This window comes from Mauremys mutica, chromosome 2, assembly GCF_020497125.1.
Source record: "Mauremys mutica isolate MM-2020 ecotype Southern chromosome 2, ASM2049712v1, whole genome shotgun sequence".
NCBI classification, from domain to species: domain Eukaryota; kingdom Metazoa; phylum Chordata; order Testudines; family Geoemydidae; genus Mauremys; species Mauremys mutica.
In genome coordinates, this window is record NC_059073.1 from 116658602 (window position 1) to 116680260 (window position 21659).

Here is a 21659-nt window from a genome sequence, read left to right on the forward strand (position 1 = left end):
TATTTTACTATCCAATTTAGCAAAATGGAAAAAGTAAACATGAATGGTGAAACAAAGAGGTTTTTTTTAAATACATCTAAATGATTAATAATACAACTGAGGGCCATTTTAGCATACTGTATGATTTTTTAAACCATAACTCATGGTTCAGATAGATAACCTCTTTTGGAAAATTGGACAGACTTGAAAGAGAATAGCATATATGATGAAGCAATTTCATTTACTCATAAAGTCTGTTGCTGAAGGGATTTTGCTGTAGTAAAGATTGTTTTCCCTGCAAACTCAGTCTCTCCAATTGCAGATCTTGGCAGGGGGGAAATCATCATTTGCTCCTGGAATCCCTTTGTTCACCTGAAAAAGAATGATGCTGCAGATTTGGCATGTGAGGCTAGATCGTGCTCTTCCTATTCAAACAAGTGTTCTTATTACTGTCAATGAGGTTACGTGTGTGAATAAGGCAAGCAGGATTTGGCCTGAATGCTTCATTTCGGGATCAAACAAGTGTACCACATGAGCTAATGAAGGAGCAAGCCTTTGGTTTAAACAAAAAATATATTTGCTACTCAGCAAAACAAACACTGAAAAAGAAATGACACATGAATAGATTTAATGTTTGAAAGCGTTCTCCTATACAAAAGCCCTCCAGTAAGTAAATAAATAACAAACACATAATAAAAATGAAGAAAGTTGCTACTGTCTGTGAAGTCATAGTTTTTCAAATGTACATTTTTGCGTGTATAATACTATTAAAAATGCAGGTTATTTGTCCATTGAACAGCCTACGATTTGGTATTTAAAATTTAAATACAAAATGAAAATTCAATTAACCACGGACCTATGTTGAAATGAATAGAGCATTTTTCAACCCATTAATGTACATAGCATATCCTTTGGAATGTTACCTCAGGTCATTTGCAGTGTTATAGTAGCCATATTGGTCCCAGGATATGACAGAGACAAGGCGAGTCTTGGCGCATTCCCACTTGTGCCTTTAGCAGACACTCTTCTGAATATGGGCAGCCTCCTTTTAGCAGTACTGAGCAAGCCATTTTTAATTGCTCACTGCATTTGTTTCTGTTCAGATTCCAGGGTCAGAGGATGGTTCCTGTTGGATTCTTACCTACCCACATTTTTCCTTACTGTAGTATATCTACTTTCCATATGGCTGGGTACCAAGTTTATGAAGAACAGGCCTGCATTCTCTCTCAGGGGTCATCTCATTGTGTATAACCTTGGAGTTACAGTGCTTTCCTTGTACATGCTCATAGAGGTAAGTTTTCTTAAACGCAGCACCACATCAGAGAAGGCCAAGCACTAAGTCATTTTTCACCACAGAAATATTTTAGTAAAACAACTTCCAAGGTAATCTGGGCTTTCAAATTGCAACCTCTTTCAGCCAGTTTAACAATTGATCTGTGAGACTATAGAATAATTTGACTCATATAGCACCTAGAGTTAGTCAATTTCTGCTAAAACAGAAAGTTTGCAAATAAGCATGTGAATTTTGAACTATGGCTGTGCCTTTTTATTCACCATATGTGAACATTCCCATGAATTATACAAGGCAGTCGTACCATGTTGGTCCCAGGATATTAGAGACACAAGGTAGGTGAGGTAATATCTTTTATTGGATCAACTTCTGTTGGTGAGAGAGCTTGAAAGCTGGTCTCTGACCAACAGAAGTTGGTCCAATAAAAAAATATTACCTCACCCACCTTGTGTCTCTAATTCCTGTTAATTGTTTTTTTTTTATTTGCATGTATATCTATGGAATGGCTATTTGTTCAAATCCCCATATTTACATGTGACTGAACTGATTTATGTAGAAGAGTATGTGCAATATCCATTATTTGCTATTCACTGTCATTTGTTTACACTCCTGTTGAACAGGGTTCTAGCATCCAATCAGGAAGTGTGTAGTGACCGATCACGTATTTTGAAAAGCAAAAGTTCAGTTTACTGTGATAGTCTGGGAACCCCTCAGCTGACTGTTCGGTGACTACTTATCAGTAAAGAATACACTTTCAGAAATTATAATCTATTAATAAACAGAAAAGAGTTCAATTTGTCTGATTTAGTCAAAGTGAATAATTCAACTAGCTCTGTTGTGAAGTAGCATGTTTTCATATTTTACAAATGGGAAAACTGAGACACAGATTAAGTGACTTGCCCAGAGTCACACAGGAAGTTTGTGGCAGAGCTAGGGATAGAACTCAAGTAAGCCTGATCCACAAGGACATTTTCTTACCCATTTAGGTGATGTTTTGAGAAAATACAGCCTTGCATTCTTGCATCCATATTCACTCTGATCCCTTTTAGAAAACTACACTGGTCTAGAAAACTTCATAGTAACATAGGTGTGGTTCCATTCCCAAACATCTGTCAGTTGAACAAAATAAGATCTTGGCTATAGCACCCAGTGTTGACCCTGGCTTGCTCAGACGTGTGCTCATAATGGACACTACTGGGTGAGTAATGAGAGAGATTTTGAGCAACTCATCCTCCCTTGCTGGTTAGAACATGTACAACTGATGAGAAATGGCAACAGAAGAATAGTGGCCCCTGCTGAAACACTTTGCCCTGAGCTCATCACAAAGACAGAGAATAGGAGCTGGGTCTGAAGTACCAAATGATACCAGTTCTGTTAACCACAGTTCTAAACTATCCCGCATTTAAGATGTGTTGGGTTTCTGAGTAATTAATTGTTATGGATAATTCTAGTTACTTGACCTTAGCGTTAATATGCTAAAATTAATCTTCCCATGTTTGTTTGGTAAATAACCCTGCCTGATGAGACAGGCAGGCTGAATTACGTGCTTGTTTTTGGAGTGACTTCTGGAGGTGCTAACTGACATTCCAGGCCTTGTTCAGACTACCCTCGCAGCATTCCAGGCTTCCCAGTGCCGTGTAGGGCACCAGCATCGAGTCATTGACAAGAGAAAAACAAATACTGATTGTTCTCTCAGCAGAATGGCAAAACATTGCTTTGCTCAGAAGTCAAACAAGGCCTCATGAAAACTTTCCAGTTCGAAGGGAATTAATTTCTTTTGATCTTAACAAGAGGCAATTTGTCTGATCAAAAACTGTGGGCTCAGTTCTGGCTTGTGCAGACACACAAAGGGCTAATCCCACATGAAGAGGCTCATCCCATTCAGAATTCACACTGGCTTCAGCAATTCTTAAGGGTGCTTGAGGAATGCAGGATCAAGCCCAAAACATGGGAGAAATGAGCACAAGCCCACTTACTAGATAGTTTGGCCACTATATAACAATTTGGCTCCTTAATAAAAGTAACATTCTGTGTGCCTCCACCACAAATTAAATGTTAACCTCCAAAGTGTTATCTAAATAGTAAGGTTAAAAGAAAATGCAGCATATTACGCAAGAAAATCAGACTCCTGCTCTCCTGTGTCTGCAGGCAGGCTCAGCCCTCCACTGAGCAGGTGAATACATTAGAACTTAGCAGGTGTAAGTCATACAGTTGAAGTGCACATGATTTTCAATGCAACGTATCTTTGCTGTAAATGCATTGCAGAGACTTCTGTTAGGTTGGGTCAAGGTTTCCTCCCCCCACTTTGAACTTTAGAGAACTTTACGGGGGAGGGATAGCTTAGTGGTTTGAGCATTGGCCTGCTAAACCCAGGGTTGGGAGTTCAATCCTTGAGGTGGCCACTTAGGGATCTGGGGCAAAAATTGGTCCTGCTAGTGAAGGCAGGGGGCTGGACTAGATGACCTTTCAAGGTCCCTTCCAGTTCTAGGAGATTAGTATATCTCCTTTTATTACCTGACCTGCATGAACACTTCTAAGCTTAATTACTAGCTTAGATCTGGTAATGCTGCCACCAGCCAGAAATCAGTGTCTGGCACACTTTCTGACCCCCCAAAACCTTCCCTGGTGAGTTCAGACCCAATTCCCTTGGATCTTAAAACAAGGAAAAATCAATCAGGTTCTTAAAAAAGAAAGCTTTTAATTAATTTTTACCTTTTCTTCCTTTATCTCTCTAAAATCAGGATGGAAAATGCTTTACAGGCTACTTAGATTCATATAGCCCAGAGGAAACCCCCTCTAGCCTCAGGTTCAAAGTTACAGCAAACAGAGGTAAAAATCCTTCCAGCAAAGGAAGAACATTTACAGGTTGAGAAAACAAACATAAGACTAACACACCTTGCCTGTGCTACTTACAAGTTTGAAACATGAAAGACTGATTCAGACTGATTTGGAGAGCCTGGATTGATGTCTGGTCCCTCTCAGTCCCGAGAACGAACAACCCCCAAAACAAAGACTTCCCTCCACCAAGATTTGAAAGTATCTTGTCCCCTTATTGGTCCTCTGGTCAGGTGTGAGCCAGGTTTACTGAACTTCTTAACCCATTACAGGTAAAAGAGACATTAACCCTTAACTACCTGTTTATGACAGGTTGTCTGATCTTTCACCTTCTGAAGATTGTTTTGCTGTACACAATACTAATTTGTCAATGCCCCTCCAATTATTCATCCAGGGCTCACTTCTGCAACCCACAGCTCATCAGCTTGTGTGTCCAGTTCACACACACAATTTCTGTTCATTAATTACAGTGACAGAGCTCACCACTCCATGTTCTACATCTGTTATGGATCCATTTGTGGACACCCCTTAAATCATTTCCCTTACCTTCTAACCAACCCTGGTCCCAATGCCTCTCAGAACTCCACCTGGCCACCTATGAGTTGTGTCACTGGCATAGGGTCCTTAACAAATACTATGCCAGAAGCAACTCCACTGTCCATTCTTCCTACTCCAGGTGGAGAGGGCACAGAGATGCAGGGCTCAACCACAACAGAGGCAGCTTCCCTCCAACAGGAAATTCTGTGCTGGGCCATTGCAGCTGGATTATGGCTCCGAAGTGCTCGCTGGGTAGTGCATGAGGCTCATAGCCTAGCTTGAATATCTGGCTCACAGTCCGAATTTCATCGGTTCACTAACAATTGGCTTATATTTTTCTTCCCAAAAGATTCCAATTTTTAAATTAAAATCCAAATGCTGAGGGAAAGATTTTTTGGGGGGCAGTGGTGGTGATGGGGGAGAACCAAAATGCAAAACCTCTGCCCAACTTTAACCAAAATCCTAAATTGTACCCAGAAACGAATAGCCAGCCAGAGCAATCTGGGGAGCACTGCAGTAATATGCTATCGCTGGAAAATCCCATCAAACAGTCAGGTCTCCGGGCGTTGCACTGGACATAGGTAACTCCAGCAAAATTCACATCAGAAAGAAACTTACAACTCTCATGCTACGTAAAGACAGTAACAAGAGACACTTGACTACAGACAACATTTGGGACTCCAGTAGCCCTGGAAGCTCAAAAAGAATCCTGAACTGTGACTAACAGTTGGAAGCTAGATTCCCTTAATAATGGGAGCAGCCATAAAATCTACCAAGTTCTGGAGTGGTTTCCCTCAGTAGTCAGTGCCATCTCTCTCCTGTTTAGATTAACCTTCACCCAGCATGCTCTTATCCACATCCTACCTTGTTCAGGCACTGAGAAAACCGAGACACTGTACCATCTGGGTCAAATCAAGAAGAGGTGTAGAGTAGAGCAGTGTGTCATCAGCATATGGCTGGCATTGCATCTCAGGCTGCCTATCTACCCTGTAGCTTCATACACTTATTAGTTCATATGCACCAGTGAGGCATGTGAATTTTAAGTGAGGGGAGGTAATAGACTAGAGCACCATGCATCAGAACCCTGTCCTCAGAGTAACAGTTAACATAGCCCCTTGGTATCTATCTGAGAGGAAAGAACAAAACCACACCTGAGCAAGTCTATCACGTCTTGCCAATTTTCACAATCAAGTCAAGATAAAAGGTTGCCAGTATATCTAAAAGCAGCACTATGAGCACCCCCCTCTAGAAGGAGGTGATCAACCAGCAAGTTCACTATTACAGACAAGCTTGAACCCAGATTGACAGGTATCAAGACAATCTGAGGATTCCCAATAGCACCAGGAGTTGCCTCCCAACCACTTTTTCAATTACTTTACCAATAGAGGCAGAGCAGAGACAGAACAATCATGATATTGCAGTCAGGTCATAAGCCTTATTTGCTGGATTGTGTTGTTCTTTGCAAGCAAACTTTGGAATTACAATGGCACCTCACAAATGGTCACTAATGAGCAGAAAACCAATTAAAATATTTGAATTTGGCACAATAGTGAACAAGATAAATAAAAACAAAAAAGGATACTGCGTCACAAAATATATTTTGTTCATTTATTTTGGTAGCTGACATTTTAATTATTTGCTTCATAACATGCTGCAGTAAATTTTGCAAAGCTAAAGAGGCCTCTACTCCACCTATCCTGTTAAATCTTTGCTGAGAAGCAATGAGAGACAGCAATTTTAATACAGCAAGTTAAGAAGAGGGCAAATCTGTGAGGTTTTAGTGTATATGCAGCCTCTCCTGGCACTTTAGTGAAAGCACAGTGCTAGAGATCAGAATTCAGATCTCCATGGAAGTGCACTGAGCTTGAAATAAGTGGAACCTTTTATTGGTATTGAGAGGCCATCCCTTCCCCACAGCAGGTGATCAAAGCAGCCTTCATTGACTCTAGAGTGGGCTGAGGAAAGGGAAATGGAAGTCCCATGGTCACAAAAAGGAAAATTCCGGTATGCATTACATGACTGCCATTATTTGTGTGATGACCCAATCTTGCAAGCTGCTGAGCACTACTGACTGAAGTGGGAGTTGATAGTACTTGGAACTTTATAGGATCAGAACCTTATGGAAGAGTCCTATATAATTTAATAGGGATAAAATCAATGAGGCTGTACAAAAAGTTACTGACTATAGAATTTAGTGGAGGATGATGATATCCATCTAATAGGGGTCTGATTGTCGGAAGTGCTGAGCAGCTACAGCTGCTATTGACTTTAATTGAAGTAGTGAGTATTTGACATCTCTAACCCAGGTTTTAACCCCCAACCATCCTATAACATTCTATAGCAAAGGTATAGAAGTCTTTATTAAGTTCAACACGATGGTTTAAAAACCCCCATGAAAAGTTGCCCTTTTCCATTAAATGATACAGGACAGATTAACACAGATGGGGAGTAGTAAAGTGGGTAACAAGACTTGGCCAATAGGGATCAGCATCTCAGTTGTGTCTGAGTCCAAGGTTCACATAAACTGAAAGTTTACCAGGTGTGCTAAGCGTAGCTGCTGCTAATTTCTCATTCTTTAATTAATGCAGAAAGGCCTTATTCAGTCTAGTAAGAGGAGAAGCAGCAGGAAAGGGAGGAGGGAATCCGGAGAAAGCCAATCAAGAGCAATCTTTTATAATTTGGAAAAAAAAATCAAAATTCTGCATTTAAAATCATTTCCCATAGTTAGTGAAAGGTCACTGAGGACACAACACAAAGCAACAATGTGTGAAATGTAAAAATGTTTCTATAGGGGTGAGAACCCTGCATGGTTATGGTTCCTTTCTCAGAGGCTGTTCTTTCTTGAGCTGAGTTAGGAAATCTCAGGGGCTGACTTTGCTGTTTTCAGTAGCCCTTGTTCTAGCTGAACACGCCGTCCTTATTTCTCTGTCTCAGTTCCATGTGAAATAAATTAAATGTGTTGTGTCTTTCCTACTGGCCTTTTGAGCTCTGTATTTCAGGTAGAGCATGATATTTACCCCTTTCCTCAATAAGGCAATGTCAGATTTACAGCCCAGCTCATTGACTTCATTGGGAATTGTATCAGGTATCCAAGGCCAGATTTGATATTAAATCAAATACAATGAGCTTTTCAAATGCAAGATCTGCTATTCTGAATAGCTCCTGTAACCAAGAAGGTTTACTATTCATATAGCACTTCACATCTTCAAGGTTACTTGCAAACATCAACTAACTAATCCTCATTACCCTTCCCCTCCCCTGTTTTAGTTAAGCCAATATTAACCCATTTTAAATGTGGGGAAACAAGGCGACATCTCAAGGCCAGACAATCAGTGAGTGACAGTGCTGGGATCAGAAGTCAGGAATCCTTGTCCCCCAATCCCAGGCTGAACCACTATGTTGCTTCCCCAGACACTTTACAGCTGTCCGGACAATAGAGTATTTGAGGTCTTCAGGACACACGAGCAGCAATCTTTAAGTACTCGCTGCACTGCTTCTCGGCTGCCGCTGTAAAACCTTGGATTATACTGTGATTCTTTGAGACTCATCTAAAAATAGGCAACCTACATAGACACACTTCAATGGATATCATAGGGTAAATTTTCATCTAGACAATCAGGGAGTCTGCAGGTGTTGTACAAGTAAATTCTGCACCCAGAAAGCATATCCAAGACCTTAAAATACATTTTTTGTTCAGGAATTAATCACAACCCAGAGGGATTAAAAGGTCTTTTCCCTGTTTATCTACCGAAGAGGCGTGTTAGTAAACTGAAAGTGTCCCTCCATGCCCCACCAGCATGTCTCAACCTCTTCCTGATGAGGCTACATCTCAGGTAGTTCAGTCTCCAAGCCCAGTCAGTCTCAGGCCCCTGTATTCAGGCGCTGCTCATAAGAGTGTTGATTAATGTTGAACAATACATATCTCATTTTGAACTATTTTTCCTGTCGTTTTTGATCAACTGATGGCTATACCCTCTGAGCTCTCTCTGTTCAAGAACCACAAAAAAACCTGTAATTTTAAAAAAAAAGTATTTACAACCAATATGAGAAACTACTGTTCAGAAGACAAGAAAAAACAGAGGTTTCCTCACCACAGAGCCAGCGTGCGTACAGCTGTCACTTTCCTACCTTATGGTAGGTCTGCATACAGTGTGGCTGTAGCAGGGGTAGACATACCCCTTCTAGCTTTAATCTAGCTAGCATGGTAACATGATGCAGCACCACAAGCTTTAGCCCTGGCTAGCAACCAGAGTATGAATCCCCTGGAGACCCCGTGTACTCCTACTGAGGTAATTCAGACCTGATCTGCTAGATCCAATTGTATAGACAGCAATCTTCTGTGACTGCTTAATCCAGACCTGGAGTTAAGAGACAGTGTGGTGACACCAGCTAGCTCAGCCTGGGGGAGCTAAAACTCCAGGGAAAAACAACAGTGTCCACTTGGCTCAATGAACAGTCACAGTTATATTCATTAGAGTCATGTCTCTCTTCACCTGCAAGACCGCAACAGATCCCATCATTTGGATCAAACTATTTGGCAGCAGCACTTCCTGTTGATAACTGACATGAGCTGCTACTTCTGGCAGGGAGGGTTTCTTGTCTCCCTGCTTCTCTATTTTCCTATTCTTCTCTTTCCCTTTTGTTCTATCTGCTTCTCTTCCCCCTCCCCATCACCTTTTGCTTTCTTTTCTCACCCCCTTCTTCCCAGACTCCCTTCTCTTTTCTCCTTCTCTGCTTTCTGTTTCTCCCTATCCCCTCTCCTGTTCGCCCTTTTTTCTCTCTGTCCCTGTTCACCTTCCCCAGTACTCTTTCCCCCCCTCCCCCACCATGGGTTTCCTAATGACTTTTTTTTTAAAAAGTAAAATATATATAAAAATGCATAATGCTCCTGGTCAGAGGAAGCCGGATGGTGCTAACATCTTTAATAAAACTAATTGAGACTTCTTTTTGTCCCCAGTGTAAATACCAAGTCCAACATCTGTCCTAGCTCATAGTCACAGCTGAGAACATGCTGCAGCAGCCTGGGTTTTTAGAGGGGCTGTAGCAAGAAAAACAAGAAAGATTGTGCTGGAGATGGAATCTGGAGTCAGTAGTCAATGGGGAATCCATCTGGTGGGAGGCCCAGTAATTATTATGCTTGGATGCAATGCCTCTCTCCTCTCCTTATGTTCTGGGCCAGGGGAAGCCACCTGTGGCTGTTGGACATGTGTTTAGGAAGCCACGCATGGGAGGTTTGCAAGGTGTTCTACTGCTTTACCCACACAGCTAAAAGCAACTGTTCTGGTCCAGAAATCTAGTGTTAAAAAAAGTCCATATAAAAGTCAGCAGTATTGTAGTTCAGTAATTAACATGTGATTCTCTCTTCTAATCTAGTATTACAGGATAATGCATGAGAAAGTTGTGATTATGTGTCTGTAATCCCATCAAGGGGGATCCGATGATGTATTAAACTACAATAGTTACTTTTGTTGCTTACTCTAGCATTCAGCCAGTGGAGAGATTTCAGCATCAGTCTCCGGCATGGCTTTACCTCAGTGATAAGCTGTCAAAATCTTAACAACTGGTTCCCTATAAAAAGTTCTAATTTAAGGGGGAAGCGGGGGAGGGGCCAGGGCAGGGGGAGACATACTCATGGGACTGGGGGCCCCTGCAGGGCCTGGGGAAAATTGCCCCCTGCCAGCGGCCCTGGAGCTTGCAGCCCCCTACCCCTTACCTTGCCTGCAGCTCAAAGCAGCAGGACAACTCAGGAGCTCAGCTGAGCCGCCCAGCTAGTGCCGGCGGCTGGCCACGCTGCAGCTGGGGGGGGAACGGGGGAGGGGCCAGAGGAACCTCAGCCTTCCCAGCTGGGGATCCTGGGAGCAACAGGATGGTCCAAGCCCACGGTCCGGAGTTCTTTGCCCACCCCCTGGCCCTTTAACAACCGGTTCTCCACCGTGGTCTAATTTTAGAAACCGGTTCTTGGGAACTGGTGGGAACCCGCTCCAGCTCACCACTGCTTAACCTGCCTCAACAGTGTGTCTGCAGTGACAGACAACTTCAAACTGTGACAACACAATTACTCTTTTTAAACAGGCAGGAGTAAGATTTCTGTACCAGACTGGGACCAGAGCTGTCACTGTGAGCTTGGTCCCAGTCTCCTTATAGTTGAGTTTTTGAGTAAAGATGTATATATGTTTGTATTACAGTAGAAGCCTATTAATCAGAATATTGAGCTGCAGTGATAAATGAAAAATGTACCACTGATCAGGATGTTGTAGTTAAGCAGAATGGTTTAGTATTATGTTCATGTGCCAGTGTGAATCTTCCCCCGCCCAAGTGACCCTTTACCTAAAAGAAACCAAGTAATAAGACATGACCATTATTTCCAGGGGGAGAGACTGCCACAAAAGCGGAACATTTTAAGGAGTATTTCCTAAAGAGGGAGAGAGAGAGAGAGACAGACACAGAGACAGACAATTATTACATTTGGGGAAAAACTTTTACTTCCTTAGCACATCTTCCACTTTCCCACAATGTCTGTGTGTCTGATATTACCTGAAAGCTTTTCAGGGCAGGGACTGCTCCTCGTAGGTGCTTGAACAGCATCCTGGAGCACCTACTTTGATGGGAGACTCTGGCTGCTATGGTAATAGCATTAATGTGAGGCACATAAGATCAGTCAAATAAATATAAAACAGCAGCTGGGTGGGAGGGTTAATTGAACCCCCTACTCTGCGTGGGCAGCTGCAGATCCAGCCCGCATCCCTCTCACCCCCATACATGCCATCCAAACTTTAAAAAGATCCAGAAAGGATCTATTAGGTACTCCCCAAAAGGAGTCCCAGGCTTAAAAACTATGTCACAAAGCAGAATGACATTCCATAGCTGAGGAGACTTCTTGTCCATTCCCTGAAGGAGACAAGATGGTACCTAGGCCACCTAAAGAAGAGAATGAAGAGTTCATCACTGCTACCAAGCTGAAATGAAAGTTTTAAATAGAGATTAAGGCACCACAACCAATTTTCACTCCAAGCTGCTGGCTATTAAAAAAGGCTGACCTAGGTGACAGGGACAGTGCAGCTGAAATTGGACTTGGGGGTGGGGAGATTGTTTGGTGATGCTATAATGAAACTTTAGGCCAGAACCAAGCAGCTGGAGACACAAGAGCAAGATATGATCTAGAACAGGGGTTCTCAACCTTTCCAGACTACTGTGCCGCTTTCAGGAGTCTGATTTGTTTTGCATACCAAGTTTCACCTCACAAAGACTACTTGCTTACAAAATTGGACATAAAAATACAAAAGGCGTCACAGCACACTATTACTGAAAAATTGCTTTCATTTTGTCTGTATGACATTTTAGTTTGTACTGACTTTGCTAGTGCCTTTTGTGTAACCTGTTGTAACACTAGGCAAATATCAAGATGAGTTGATGTACCCCCTGGAAGGCCTCTACATACCCCCAGGGGTATGTATACCCCTGGTTGAGAACCACTAATCTAGAAAACTGATAATATAGGGAATTCTGCAGGAATGAACAGTAAGAGCAACTAAAAGCCCCTGAGAACATGAAGAATGACAATCTTACTGCATAATATTAGAGAGGTTTTGAATCTGAGCCCAGTAAGAGATAGGGCCTCTTTCCCTTTGCCCTCTAGGAACTGTGGGGAATCACAGCATCAATGCCAAAAGTTCAAAAATCATGAGTTAGGTCCCAAACAATCAGAAGATTTTTTTTTTAAATTAACAGTTGGGTTCTTTGTCTTTCCCTACTGGTTTCTGAGCCACTAGAGTCACATTTTCAAGATTTTCTCTACCATCAACAGGGCTAGAAATTTACTTTTACTTTTTTTTATTTGACAAAAGCTGAGATTGTCACATTCTCACTTGTCTCCAGGTGCTGGGGATCAATGGCTCCATGTCTAGTTGGCAGCCGGTATCAAGCGGAGTGCCCCAAAGATCAGTCCTGGAGCCGGTTTTGTTCAATATCTTCATTAATGATCTGGAGGATGGCGCGGACTGCACCCTCAGCAAGTTTGCAGATGACACTAAACTGGGAGTAGTGGTAGATACACTGGAGGGTAGGGATAGGATACAGAGCGACCTAAACAAATTAGAGGATTGGGCCAAAAGAAATCTGATGAGGTTCAACAAGGACAAGAGTCCTGCACACTTAGTGCATAGGATTCTTCATTCCTACTACAGACTAGGGACCGAATGCCTAGGCAACAATTCTGCAGAATAGGACCTAGGAGTTACAGTGGACGAGAAGCTGGCTCAACAGTGTGCCCTTGTTATCAGGAAGGCTAACGGCATTTGGGGCTGTATAAGTAGAAGTATTATCAGCAGATCAAGGGATGTGATCATTCCGCTCTATTCGGCATTGGTGAAGCCTCATCTGGAGTACTGTGTCCAGTTTAGGGCCCCACACTACAAGAAGGATGTGGAAAAATTGGAGAGAGTCCAGCAGAGGGCAACAAAAATGATTAGGGAGCTGAAGCACTTGATTTATGAGAACGGGCTGAGGGAACTGGGATTATTTAGTCTGCAGAAGAGAAGAATGAGGGGGGGGGGGGATTTGATAGCGGCTTTCAACTACCCTAAGGGGGATTCCAAAGAGGATGGATCTAGACTGTTCTCAGTGGTAGCAGATAACAGAAAAAGGAGTAATGGTCTCAAGTTGCAGTGGGGGAGGTTTAGGTTGGATATTAGGAAAAATGTTTTCACTAGGAGGGTGGTGAAGCACTGGAATGGGTTACCTAGGGAGGTGGTGGAATCTCCTTCCTTAGAGGTTTTTAAGGTCAGGCTTGACAAAGCCCTGGCTGGGATGATTTAGTTGGGAATTGGTCCTGCTTTGAGCAGGGGGTTGGACTAGATGACCTCCTGAGGTCCCTTCCAACCCTGATATTCTATGAAGTAAACCTCAAATAATGCAAGATTCATGATAAAAGTCACAAGAGTTGGCTACACAGGCATTACCAAAATGACATGACATAAAAAGATCTGCTGATGAAAAAACTGCATAGAGGCTGCATAAATCAATTGTGAGAAGTAGCAGAAGAACGGGGGGGGGGGGGGGGGGGATGTAAGAAGCAGTAGGAGCTTCCTTCCCATTGAAGCTATATCTTCTACCTTTGGGCCAAATCTTGCAACTGGATCCAGGTGTGCCACCCTCTGACTCTAGTTGCAAGATCCCACTATTTCAGGAGCTGGGGAAGGGAGGCGCATAGAAAAACAAGAAATTATGAGCAATAGCAATACTTCCTTCCTTCTTCTTTTCATTAGCAATATTAGTGGTTGAAGCTTTTAGCAAAGCTGCTTGCATTTATTTGACCCAGCCGAATACATTCCTTACTGGAACGCCTGATGTCACCCTCAGTAAAGCCATATCCTACTCAAAATGCTTTGTTCAAATGAGATCCTATTACTCCAGTCCTGTACCTGTTGCCAGTCAAGGGCAAGATGACAAACTGAGGTTCTTCCAGCATGTCTGAAATGACAAGGTAATGATTAATCAGCTAATCCAAGAAAGCTTGTCGGTAAGACTTCTGTTTTTTGTATAGGCAAGGAAGTACCCATTCAGGCTCCTATGCTCCCCTCTGCTTTGCAGAGAAAGGCAAAGCAATGGGAAACTGTTAGGAAGGGCATTGAGAGAGGCTGGACAGAAAAGCAACTAGGCATTAGCATCCCACCCCCACCAAGTAATTGACTCTGCCAAATGCAACATGGGAGCTCAGCTCTGCATGTTCAAGGTGATGTGTAGAGGGGGGACAATTGGTGAGTTAGGGAACCCCCATTCAGTGCAGTAAATTCTCTGTTCAGAGGATTCTAATTTAGTATCCATTTTGTATTGCAAATCCCCCTGTACTGTTTAGCACAAAATCCAGGAGGAGGTGGGATCAGGAAGATGGTGGAAAGCAGCATGCCAGGGCAGAGTGCTGTGCTGGGAGAGAGGAATGCTGCAGTAGAGGGTGGGTCAAAGGTCTTCTACTGGTATTAGTTTTCCCACAGATCATGGCCCAATCAGAGCCTTGCTGAAAATACCCCTGCTTTTTCTACAGTGCCGCCAGCCCCTCCACTTTATGGGGAAAACGCAAAGCCACAGGTGGAATAAATCTGTTGAGACTGGGGGGTCATTTTCCACCCTCTCTTCCACGGGAGAGGAAGTGAGTACACACAGGCCAGAGAACACAAATCCTGGAGGTACATGGTAGAATGCAAGAAATGGGAACTGAAGCTTTTTGGCAGAGCATGTTGTGTGACCTCAGCTGCACCAGGCATTTGCAAAGAGTTCTTCAGTTGAATATTCTAGGCAATGGTCCCATTCTGCCCATTTTAGTGACCTGTAGCACACATTGTAAACAAGACCAGTGGTATTTGGACTGTTCTAAAGGAAGGGGAAAAAAAATCTTCTCCCCCCGCCCCCTTTAAAAAAAAAAAGCAATACTGACTTGGAAAAGTATTTAATTATTATCACTTCATAAATCCATGTCTAACACCCACCCTTGCAGCACAGCAGATGCTCTAAGGCTTGTTTTGGCTGTAGGCACCTGACATTTTAAAAATTAAAGGGACAGCGCGAGACTTCTTTTCATTCGTATTTATAAAAAACATGTCCTATTCTATTTGCCAGTGCTTTAGATATATTAAAACTGAAAGTTCTGAAACCATTCTAATTTAAATTTTCACCATTAATGGCACCGGTTTACATTTGAACTTCATTCAGTTTGAACGATGCAACTGGATCCGTTCCCCTCTCGGAGTTTCACAGCCAAAGCATAAGGTGGCACTGCATGGTTTGCAAACTCTGCTGGAGGCTTTATTTAAATAAAAAAAGGTGTTGGTGGAGCAGGGGACACTCTGGTTTCACTGACACATTATGGATTAAGATATTTCAATACATTTTATAATATTTTAGAAAACCATTCTCTCTCCTTAAAATAAAACCACCTAAACAGACATGCGTGTCTCCTCAGAGGCTATAAACAGCACAGTTGCCCACGGTTATAAATTACCACACAAGTACATTTATTCTTAAGATGAAAGTTTTACAGAGCAAATGTAGTAAGAATAGAAGACCCTACATGCATGCTAATAGGCTTACCAGAGATCACTCCACCAAATCTAACAAGGGTTCTGGTCAGTGACAGTCCTTCTAATCCTTCCACAATAATTGGACTCCCTCCTTTGGACAGGTGGTTCTGACCATTTTCTGGTACAGAAAGAAGGCCTTAAATCAGTTTAAATTCAGGCTGTTTATCCAAAAGTCCTTAGTTTGATATAGTCTCTGAATAATCCAGTTTGAACCAGTACATGCAAGCCTCTCCAAGTGGCTGTACCTCCCTGGAGGTGTTACAACCTGAGTGGATTTGTCTACTCACCCACATTGGTCTTAGTTTCTGGAGGAGCTGTGCTCACCTTCCCCCGTGTGGACTTCCAGAGACCCACGAAATAATCACAGCGACACCCTTTGCATTGCTACATTTGTTTTGTAGTGGTGCATGGTGTTAACATCACATATTTATGTGACACTTTAATGCAGCATCAGGATACTCCTATGAAATTATGTTAAGACTCTGTCACTTAATTCAGTACAACATATACTCTCATATCTCTCTCTCTCTCTCCCAGGAGAAGAATGATATGGGAAAACATGTATTCTCTCCCTCCTCCCCCAGCCCAAATACACTTTGTTTGGATGAACAGGGAAAGATATTGGCTGCACCAATAATCTGTTTAGCACTTCTCCTGCTGCCCTGAATGTGTCAGATGGAACAGCTCTACTCAAAACATAGGCTTTCTACAAAAAATGCACGACTTCCTAAAGAGCTGTAGGTTGAGAAGCAATGTTAGAGATGACAACCTATCTATGATAGGTTTGAAGTTTCAAGTCCAGCAAAATGAGAAAGGCAGGGTTTGTTGCATTGTATATTTCCGTCACCACCGTCTAACCTTTTAATTCCAGAACTGAACCCTATTCTAATATATACAAATAGACTATTTTAATAGCATCTGTTCGTGGGATGAATCGGCAGTGGCCCAAATTCTGTGCCATTTCTACTGCAACGCTGAGCGGAAGCACAGAGGAATATGAATGAATACTTTTGTTGATTGATTTTTCTGTGTGTGTTTTGTTCCAGCTTATGCTCTCCAGTTGGGAAGGAGGCTATAACTTACAGTGTCAGAACCTTGTCAGCGCAGGAGAAACTGATATCCGGGTGAGGCAGAAACAGCAACTCAGTAACTAAAAGATGTTGTGGTCTATTTCTTCATAGGCTTTGGTGCAATTCCCTTGCATCACTGGCCTGTTTATATTTTAGCATTAGGATTTTTAAAAAATGATCTTATTTCTGTTTGTTACACAGTGGGATATGTATATGCTGATCCAGGTTGGATGTGTCCTCATTCCCCAGTACAGGGTAGAGAACAATGTGAGAGGTATATTTTTGTTCTGGAAAGGCTTTTGCAAAAGTTTATGTCCACTATTTCTGGCTCATCTGGCATTGCATTGTCATCAATTATCAGAACAGATACCAATACAAAATGGAAATGTTTTCTATGGAAAACTAACTCCTTTAATTAAATACCTATGGTGAAATTGTCCATGGAAATTTGGGTCCTTGTGGGCCCAAACTAGCACCTGAACCAGCCTGAATTCTGGGAATGCTTGGATCCAGATTTTGCCTCTTCACCTCATCTCTAGCCTTGACTCCTATTACACACCTTAAAATTCAAAAAGTTTTGTCCTTCTATTGTTCCAAATTCTCCATGAACTCTCTCACCTGATATAAGCCACAAAGTGTCCTGTGGCACCTTATAGACTAACAGACGTATTGGAGCATGAGCTTTCGTGGGTGAATTCCCACTTCGTCAGATGCAGGCTCGTGGGTATTCACCCACGAAAGTTTATGTTCCAATATGTCTGTTAGTCTATAAGGTGCCACAGGACTCTGTCGCTTTTTACAGATCCAGCCTAACATGGCTACCCCTCTGATACTTGTCACCTGATCTAGTTAATCATTCTTCCTTTTCATCCTGATACTTACTTCATTCCTCCATTTTGGCCCCCCTTCTCCTTTTCTAGGGCTTTCCACGTTTTGTTTTGCAAGAGTCACTCAGACACATTTTCCCAGCCATATGATGTTTTTCCTGCTCCTCCCTCGGAGATACTACTTTAAATTTTCTTCTTTCCCTCTCGGCTTATAGGCTCTATGAATCTCACTGCAATTTCTCTGCATTAAGGGTCCTGTGAAATTACCATATTCTGGGCTAGTATTAATTGTCATATCTCCCTATGGAGGATCTGCGCCACTGCGTCCGGGGGCTTTGATAATGGATTATGTGGGTTGCCTACTTTAATTACTGTTTTGAGAACTTGTATATTACAACACATTTAAAATATTTAGTCATTTAATTTTTTTCAGATCATGTTTGAAAAGTATTCCACCAATAGCAACAGTCCTCAAGTCGGTTGCTGCTCAAGTATCCCACTAGTTCATTATGCTTCACATTCTCCCCGCTCACGTATCTGCCTGTGAAGCCCCCTAGAAAAAGGCTATTGTAACTTTTTGATACACATGAAGAGCAGTGAGAAAGCCTTGCTTTGGAAGTTTAGATCACAAGGCATTTTCACAAAATCTTCACTACGTGCAAAACAGATTAGAGGTCTAAGAGTACTTAGGGAATAAGAAACATATGGCCAAATCCTGCCATCTTTCATCCGTGGGAAAATGACTTCAGTGGGAATTTTGTTAGAGCAAGTATTGATTAAGGATAGCAGAATGTAGCCCTTTACGAACAGACCTTTTTCCCCCCTCTTTCTCCTGCTCATACAGGTGGCCAAGGTGTTGTGGTGGTATTATTTTTCCAAAGCAATTGAATTCATGGACACTATTTTCTTTGTACTGAGGAAGAAAAACAGTCAAATTACTTTCCTTCATGTATACCATCATGCCACTATGTTTAACATCTGGTGGTGTGTTCTGAACTGGATCCCCTGTGGACAAAGTAAGTGTTTCTATCATTTTCTCAGCAGTATGTTAAGGGGTAGATGTAGGGGATTTGCACACAGCTATGCATTGCAAGCATATTAGTAGTAATACTAGCTACCTGCAGAATTATTCACAAATCCCTACAAAATCAAGGTGAGTATATAGTCATATAGATTTATTTTCAGAGGTGCTGAGCACCTGCCACTCCTATTGAAATAAAAAAGAATTGTGAGTGCTCAGGATCACTGACTACCAGGCCGCCAAACTATTGCTACATGCTCAGATACTAGAGTTATGAATAAGGCTACAATTTATTTAGTCGTGTATTTTTAGTAAAAGTCATGGACAGGTCATGGGCAATAAACAAAAGTTCACAGTCTGTGACCTATCCATGACTTTCACTATAAATATCCCTGACAAAATCTTGGCGGGAGGGCATGCATTGCTGGGGAGGCACTGCTTGTGGGGGATGCCCTGGGAGGCCACTGCTGAGGGGGTCCACTGATTGGGGGGGCACCCCGGGGCCAGCGGCACCAACTGGCAGGGGCTGCTGAGCAGCAACTGCTCTGGCCACCCCTGGGACCACTGCTGAGGTAGGGGGCAGGAGGGTGCTGCTCTGGCGGGGAGCTGGGGCCTGGGAATGCTACTAGGGACTGCTGAGCAGCAGATGCTCTGGCTGCCCCGGGACCACTGCTCAGGCAGTGCCTCAAATCAGCTGCCCAGGTCCGCCTGAGCAGCGGATGCTGCGGCTAGCCCCGGGGCCATGCCAGTAGCTGCTAGTATGGCTGTTCCCAGTGTCGCCCGAGTAGCTGGCCCTGAGATCAGCCACACTGGCGGCTGCAGAAGTCATGGAGGTCGCAGAAAATCACAGAATCTGTGACAGACCCGGTGTCCTAGTGATGAGCACAGTATAAAGTGCTTAGACTGACAGATAGGACCTGATTCTCCTCAAACCAGTTTCATACAAGTGTATCTTCCTCAAATAGTATAATTGAGAGAAGAATCTGTCCCATAAGATACTTAAGGCAAAATAATGAAGTCAAGGGGAATTTCACCCCTGCTGTATAGCACAACATTCAAATGCTTATATATTTTTGACTTCTTGCACTAGCAAGATCTTTCGTTTATAAATGTGTAACAAAGCATCTGTGACCAGCATAACTGATTTGAAGACATTTAGAAGTACGCAGGCCAAACTGAAAATAATTGCGTACTCAAAACCACTATATAGCAATAAAGAGAATATTCAAACTCCATCCAGGGTAGGCAAAGCCCAGTTTGTTTGCTTATGAGGAACTGCCATTGCCTACTATCTTAGTGAAGGTTTATGCTCCCCCATCAAGTGTTCCTATTTCTTGTGACTATTTTAAACAATTTAACTTTTCAACTTCACACACTACCGAAGAATCGTAATTACATTTGTCACCTAAACTTTGATAAGCCAAGAACTATCATATTCTCAAGACCTCGTTTTGAATAGGCAAGGGTCTGATCCTGTTCCCCTTGAAGTCAGTAGCAAAAATTCCCATCCATTTCTATGGGAAGAGGATTCAGCCTTAACTTCATATGAGGCCTGGGCTGTTAGGAGAGAAAGAGACTACGTCTGCTTTCGCTTATACAAAAGTAAATCAGAATTAACTCTACTGAAGTGCAATGGAGTCACACTGTTGTAAAACTGATGAGAAATCAGTATCAGAGTACACCCTGTACTTGGCAGTGTAAATGTAACACATTCACTGTCTCTTAAAAACATTCCTTCCTTTGAATCACAGACCCTACATTCATGAATTTGGCTTGTTTTAGAGTCCTATTTTGAAGACCTGAAATTTGACAGCATAGTTGGTAGGAAGTCACAGTGATGCAGAGTAATGTGCATTTTATCCAAGTGAAACCAGACGTCTTTGTGACAGAAAATTGGCCTTCTCTAGCTCACTGCACTTCAAAAGTCAGGTATAATAATGATTGTTGTGGAATATATCTGCTATTATCAGATCATGTTAATCTTGACTGGAAATTGTCATTCTCACGGTCTCCTCCCATACCCAAGGGAAACAGCAGTCTCTGACTATCACTCTCTCTTCATTCTGGCTTAGAGTGGAAAGTGGAGAATTATTTCGAGCATCAAAACAAGAACGTTCCTGTTAGTGGGTAAATTGAGTGATTTCTTTTCTGTAGCCTTGTCATCTACATTGAAAAGAAAATTAATGTTTCAACTTAGTTTTTAAGCTTTGGTTCCCACATCCCTCAGAAGGGAAATTATCTCAACCTATACAAAATTCAGCAGGTCTATTTTTAAAGTAATGTGTTATAAGTTCTTATTTTTAATAGTGTAGGACCCAAGTCTCCACTGTGTAGTGCAGTCACTTTGATTGTGTGAAGTAGATGTAAAATGCTCCCACAGACCCTGTGGAGAATTGTGATTTGGCAATGATTTACACACACTTTGTACAGGTATCAAGGACTGCTTATGAGCAAGGCAATCGACTATGCCAGCCTCTGTGCTCTCTTCTATGGCTAACGCACAGGACCTGATTTTCCATTCTGTTCACCTCTTTTACAGCAACATAATTGTAACAGGAGAATTGTGATGCTTCCTGGGCTACCCCCAGTTGTGAGGCACCTCACTTCCACCTGCGCTTCACATGAGGAAGCCTTGTCCGTGCCTGCTGGAGGTCAGCTCCCCAACTCCACTGGCCACGTGCAACACAAGCACACTCCTCCAAGCCTCACAGGCCCTGCTATCTCTTTATAGGTTCACACTGAGCACATTGCAACCCTTGAGCCCCCACCCCAAGCACCTCCCTGGAGTGTCTAGCCCCTGTTCCACTGGACACTCACCGTATTCAGATTCACTGAATACCACTTCCATCTGAGATCACCTCTCCGCTTAACCCACAGGGCTTAGCTGTAGCTTTTCTGCCAGGTGGAGTCTGCAACAAAGACAAGGTTTAACATACCAGGAGGTTCCTCTTACCAAACCAAAAACAGAACCAGCTCGAGCCCCCGCCCAGTAATCGGGAAATTAACTACCGCCCATAAGAGTCAGTA

The 21659-nt window shown here is 42.6% G+C and overlaps 1 protein-coding gene across 1 annotated transcript in view; it reads left to right on the forward strand.

Annotated features, from left to right (window-relative positions):
- Positions 1–21659, forward strand: part of ELOVL2 (ELOVL fatty acid elongase 2) — a 90665-nt gene that overhangs the window by 52868 nt on the left and 16138 nt on the right. Inside the window, exons 3-5 of the mRNA XM_045006850.1 lie at positions 1083–1270; positions 16761–16838; positions 18456–18627. Of these exons, the coding sequence (XP_044862785.1) occupies positions 1083–1270; positions 16761–16838; positions 18456–18627 (438 nt within the window). The remainder of the gene's footprint in view (positions 1–1082; positions 1271–16760; positions 16839–18455; positions 18628–21659) is intronic.